This window comes from Plasmopara halstedii (genome assembly GCF_900000015.1).
Source record: "Plasmopara halstedii genome assembly, contig: Scaffold_444, whole genome shotgun sequence".
Lineage (NCBI taxonomy): Eukaryota > Oomycota > Peronosporomycetes > Peronosporales > Peronosporaceae > Plasmopara > Plasmopara halstedii.
In genome coordinates this window covers 195,071-201,070 of record NW_020187364.1, presented here as the reverse complement: position 1 = coordinate 201,070, position 6,000 = coordinate 195,071, and the positions used below count along the sequence as shown (strand labels likewise).

Below are 6,000 nucleotides of genomic sequence, written 5' to 3'. Positions count from 1 at the left end.
GTACCCAGCACCTTGAGGTCGACGACCAAAACTTCCCGGTCAAGCGTGGGTCTCTGTAAGAGGCAATTGACTCCGGGAGTCCATGTTCTCGAAAGACACGATCCACAAATAGCGTTACTGTACCGACACTGTCGATGGTTTCCGGTACCGCCGCAAGATGAGCCATGTTGCTCATACGGTCAACAATGACCACGAAACCCGTGTTGCCCGCCGAGTCTTTCAGCAGGCCAAACACAAAGTCCATACTCATGGACTGCCAACACCCGGAAGGTACCGGTAAACTGGCCAGCGGTGTTGCCGCACCTGCTGACATGTCTCACACGTGCGCACATATGCGCTCGTCCATCTGTACAGCTTGAGCCACGAATAGTGGCAACTCACCGAGCTGTACGTTTTCTCACGACCGGGGCGACCACTAAGTCGGGTATCGTGGGCCTCATTGAGGATACGGTATTTCAAATCCTCATTGTGAGACCACAGTTCGTGGCGTATCCGTCGAGTCGGTGCTATATAAATAGCAATCCGTTGTTCAGCGAATATCGGTGCACTTGTGCGCGCAGTCGCGACGACAGCTTCTTGTTCAAGTTTTCAACTCCTTGCCTCCAAAAGCCCGTAGCAGCGCTACGCACATCATCACCCGCGTATGCCGCTCGGATCAAAAATCCGTCGCTAGCGAACGTCACCGTCGTAGCAAGAGCAAGCTCCTGCGTGACAATGCATCAGCCAAAGCATTCTACTTTCCTGGCTTATACTTCACCTCGAAGTTGTATCTTGCAAGGAAGCATAACCACCTGACCATCCTCTGCGAGAGGTGAGGCGACTGAGTCGCAGTGCGTAGTGACGCATGATTTGTGTAGATCACAAACAAATTGAAGCCGGACAGGGGAAACCTACATTTGACAAGTGCATACTTCATCGCAGGTAATTTCTGTCGTGAACTGGATAGTTCATCTCCGTAGCCTTAAGCTGGCGATATTCGAACGCGATCACCCGATCTTGCCCTCGGCGTCTGCTTGTAGCAGTGCACTGCCGATGGCAAAGTCCGAGCGTCACAGACGACACTAAAAGGACGATCGGGGCCAGTATTGGTGCATGAAGGAGGCTGTCTTCGACCCTGTCAAAGCCCTCCTGATGCTCGGTGTCCCAACACCACTCCGTATCCTTCTTAAGGAGATTCGGCAATGGCCGTGCCATTTCCGCATAGTTTGCGCTAGACTTCTGCAAGTAGTTGGCGAGGCCAAGCCACTTGCGCAACTCTTTTTGCTTTTTTGGAACCAGTCCACAATGACCATGACCTTAGCGGGGTCCACTCGAAGGTCACGCTTAACCCGATGAAGTACCCTATAGAGGGGATTTTCTCAGCGCCGAAAATGCACTTTTACAGCTTATTCGTGCGCATGCACTCGAGCATCGCTTTAAAATGGACGATGTGGTTTTCCTCATCTGTTCTCCCGTACCCCGCACCACTGTGGACGAATATGTCACCGAAGTATGTCTGTGCATACGCCCGGTAGGGCCTGAACAACTGCGTCACAAGACGATTAAATGTTGCTGGCGTATCTGACAGCCCTTCGGACATCACCAGCCACACCCAGAGCATCTCGCTCGGAGTACTCATCGGTGTTAGCGGAATATCACTCGCTCTCATGAGCAATTGGTAAAACCGATCGATCAAGTCAATTGCAATGTACTTACCTGATTGTTTTGAAGAACATCCTTTCTAGGAATCAGCGTCTGTACCGGAATAGTGGCAGCGTTGAGCTTATTGTAAGCGTGAGCGATACGCCGCTTGCCGTTCAGCTTTCGGACACAAAACGTGGGAGTGAACGGGGAGACTTGCTCTTTTGCCACTTTCCTGCATCGTACTTCCCTCGGAGGAAGTCGTCAATGGCGTCACGCTGCTCCTTGGGCAAGTGCCATTGGCGAGTTACGCAGTATTTGGTTCCCGGAACCAGCAATACATAAGGCTAATCTAACAAAAAATGCATTTATGATACGATTGTAACAAAATTGCTCATACATGGTACTACAATGTTCAAAAATATCAAAATATGATACATTGGTATCAGTATTATTAAAATATGGTACGAAATTGCACAAAATACCAAAACATGGCAAAACAAAAGAAAAATATGACAAAAAATGCATTTATGATATGAATGGTAACAAAGTATGGTACGAAATTGCTCATTCGACCAAAACATGGTACTACAACGCTAAGATATATCAAAATATGGCACGATGATATGGTGTTTATTAAAGTATGGTACCAAATTGTATAAAATACCCAAAATATGGCAACACATAAAGCAAATGTGACAAAAAATGCATTTATGCTATTATTGGTACCAAAGTATGGTACGAAATAGCGCATGCAGACCAAAACATGGTTCTACAATGCTAAAATATATCGAAATATGGTATGATGATGTGGTAATTTATCAAAGTATGGAACCAAACTGTATAAAATACCCAAAATATGGCAATACATAAGGCATATATGACAAAAAATGCATTTATGATATGAATTGTAGCAAAGTATGGTACGTAAAAGCGCATGCAGACCAAGACATGGAACTACAATGCTATAATATATCACAATATGGTATGATGATGTGGTAATTTATTAAAGTATGAAACCAAACTGTATAAAATACCCAAAAGATGACAATACATACATCATATCCGTGCGTGCTTCGATGGGGACATTTGTTGCCGGGTCGAAGGGTAATCTGTAAGCAAAGTCCGAAGCGCTTTATAGCGTAGATCAGTGAAAATACGACCTCAACGTAGGTATGGCATAGCTCCACGAGCCATATATCAACAAGAAGTCAGAAACGTTGGGTGTCACGATCCCCTGATCAAGTGAGGCCATGATCAATCATAATTCCCTACAAATGTAAGCGTTTTAGGCGCAAGAACAAAGCTGCGGCAGCTTTTGTGCAGCGTATTGGATTGACATGATAAAATAGCAGCGATTTTGCTAGGATCTTGGAGCAAAAACCAGGAGGTATATACGATTTTGAGTCGCAATCATCTGAGTGTTCAGATGCTGACAAGGAAGTAAGCAACCGTATGCCGCAATATCCATGGTAACTAATTGTGACGAGAGATCTTGACAGATCCGAGCCTGGTTTGTCGCCTCCTTCATGGTTTATCCCTGTTGAAGTGAATCAAAGCGGCTTGGTGTTGCCTTGAGGACAAATCCTGGGAAGAATGCGACTGTAAGTCGCGAGCTAGACGAGCGGTCTTTAATGTTGAACAGGGTTTCCATCTTTTGAAACATTGTGACGGCATAACTGATTCAGCAACACCAAGTGACGCGCACGCTGAATTACAAGTGGGTCAGTGACGTTATATGGCAAGCTTTCGGGACACGATATGCGGTGCAAATGCTTCGATAAAGCTGAAACGATATCCCAAATTTCAAATATTCCTAATATGTTACGTCTGGCCTGTACGATGTACATATCGCGTCATCGATTGGCGACATTGCATTATCGGTGCGACACGAAAGCACATCCGCCTCCTCATAGAGACATTTTTATACCTAGCGTCGAATGTATGGTCGGCAAAGAAGGATTATCATCTTGTCATGTATATTTTGAAGGGCTAACGGTATGAATTCATAGCGTATTTCGACGCAGATACTTTATGAACTGCTATTTCCTGTGATACTAACTCTTTCAAGCGCGCACATCAAAAAATTTCTGCAAAGGACTTTTACTGAGATATTTGCGCACAGCCACAAGTGCTTCAAGTTGCACTGATCGCAGAAACTCAAACTTAAGCACCTCAAGTTGTTCCAGTTCCATCCGGACACCTTCCACGGTCATGTTAAAGCTTTCGCCTCTGCAAGTCGAAGATTAATGTTCTTCGCAAACCGGTACATCTTGCAATTGCTTAGTTTTTTTAGCACGCGCATGTCATCGCTGTGCAATTTTTCACCAACGTAATTTCGGATGCTTTGCCCATGCCGCAAGAAAATCGTCCCATTTTCAATAAGTCGTAATAGACTCATGGTATAATTTTCTTCTTCAGATTTCCATCGACCCTTGCGCAGTGGACACATAGAGGAAAAGATACTCGACGAGTCGAAGCCAACCTTTAAAAATGTCGCTACCCAGTCGATCTCATCGTGACGATTGCGGACAAGGCTCTTAGAATTCAGAAATTCGTCAGATTTCCGAACTAATGTTTCAAGTGTACACAATTCGTTGGTTCTCGTTTCCAATTGAGGACTTGAAGGTCGTGAAACCTCAGAATTAGTCTTTACTACCGAGGTACAGCTTCGATTTCCATTGATGCTAAGAGGAATGATGGGCATGATTTTATCAACATTCTTTTGAGCGGAGTGCCATTGAGATCCGTCGCCTTTAACCATTGATTGTATGCTCGGAAGACATAGTGGATTCACATGCATCTTGGATGGTTCCAGTCCATTCATACTATTTTCAGGTTCACAAAGATGCTGACGAGACGGCGACATGTGTATCACGTGGCGTCGTTTGGTAAAATTCCCCTCATCCTCATCTTCGTACTTTTCGGTGTAAGCTGCAGACGAGTAATTAGACGTATTTTGCCAAGCGTATGTTCTCGATCGATTCTCATGTTCATATGAGTGCCTTTGAGACGTTAGAGGAAGGATGGCGGTTTGAAATGTGGGATCGCCGACGTCGTGGTGGCATAAATAATTACTTTCTGCCGGGACATCGCTTGAAGATGTCACGTTTGTGCAAGGTACATGGTTTGCAAGGACAACAGAGGTAGCTGTGACTCTTTCAGGTTGCCCCTCCCGATCAACTGCACGTGACATTGATAAATTGTTGGTATTATCCTTGAGAGACGTGTTGTAACTCCAGTCCAATGGAAAATGCGGTTGATCTTGCTGCTGTACGAAGACGTTCGAAGTGCTTAGAGCAATCGCACAAGTTTCAGATGTCTCGTCATACTTCAATTCCATGACAACTTTTCTCGCGCGTATTTCCGAAATGTCCTTGACATGTTGGCTCTCCAAATACTCGAGCTCCGCATTGATACTTTCTCTGTTTAAAAGAGATGCAAAGTTTGGAAGGACAGGGAAATGAATGTGATCTGTAGCATGTGTCAACTTGGAAATAGAAATTGCACTTTGGCGATTGCATGTCATCGGCGATAAAGGCTGAGACGATAAGAGTAGTCGCTGAAACAAAGCGCAATGCGTTTTGATAGAGTTTGTAATACAGCGTGGGCGTGGGCGTGGCCACAGAAACTGATCAGAATTCGAAAGTCGAAGCAGCTTGCAATGTCAAATACGACATGAAGCTTCGTTTCGCTTCGAAAATAGACCAAATCTTAGCGACGTTCGATCATTTATCGCGGATCTGTGCATCACACTTGACTTCCCGTTGATCAGAATATCATCAGCTTCTCGTGAATTTGAACGTTTCGAAAAAGACAGGGCTGAGCTTCCCGTTTCTTCTTCCCGTTGAATCCTTGATTTGGGTAAGCTTTTCATACAAAATACATTAAGCAACTCTTAAAGTCACGGAGGTTATTGATTACTTTATATATGAACTTCACTGGCACTGCAACGATTCTGCATTTATCTCGAGCAGTTTCATTGCGTCGTTAGTTGAAAGGAAAAATGTTTCTGATGACTATCTGACGCAATTATGTCCAAAACTTTATGGCTAAGTGAATATTGAATATACAAAAGATCTTTGATTTTAAAATTCTTCCGGGTGAATCTGTTGATCTCGGTTGCTAACATTTTGACCTGCAAAGAGCGGCTATCTGTACAAATTGATATTCTCAGAAAGTATCCAACAGCGAAACAGAAAACTCACTAGAATGTTCGGCTAATGTCTTTTCACTTGTGAGCTATTGAAACGAAAGACTAGAGCAATATAGTTCACTTGCTCGGTTTTCAACCACTACCGAGTATTCCAAATTTCTTGTCGGTAAGCAGAAGCCTAGATTTTGGATACCATACATCGAGAACTCGGAGACAGGACTGTT

At 44.4% G+C, this 6,000-nt stretch overlaps 1 protein-coding gene across 1 annotated transcript; it reads right to left on the bottom strand.

Annotated features, from left to right (window-relative positions):
• Positions 1-3,832: 3,832 nt before the first annotated feature.
• On the bottom strand, positions 3,833-5,149 carry PHALS_09995 (uncharacterized protein; the record flags this gene model as incomplete). Its single annotated transcript, XM_024725341.1, has 1 exon — positions 3,833-5,149. One exon carries the CDS (start codon positions 5,147-5,149, stop codon positions 3,833-3,835), a length of 1,317 nt encoding a protein of 438 aa, XP_024576128.1.
• Positions 5,150-6,000: the final 851 nt, after the last annotated feature.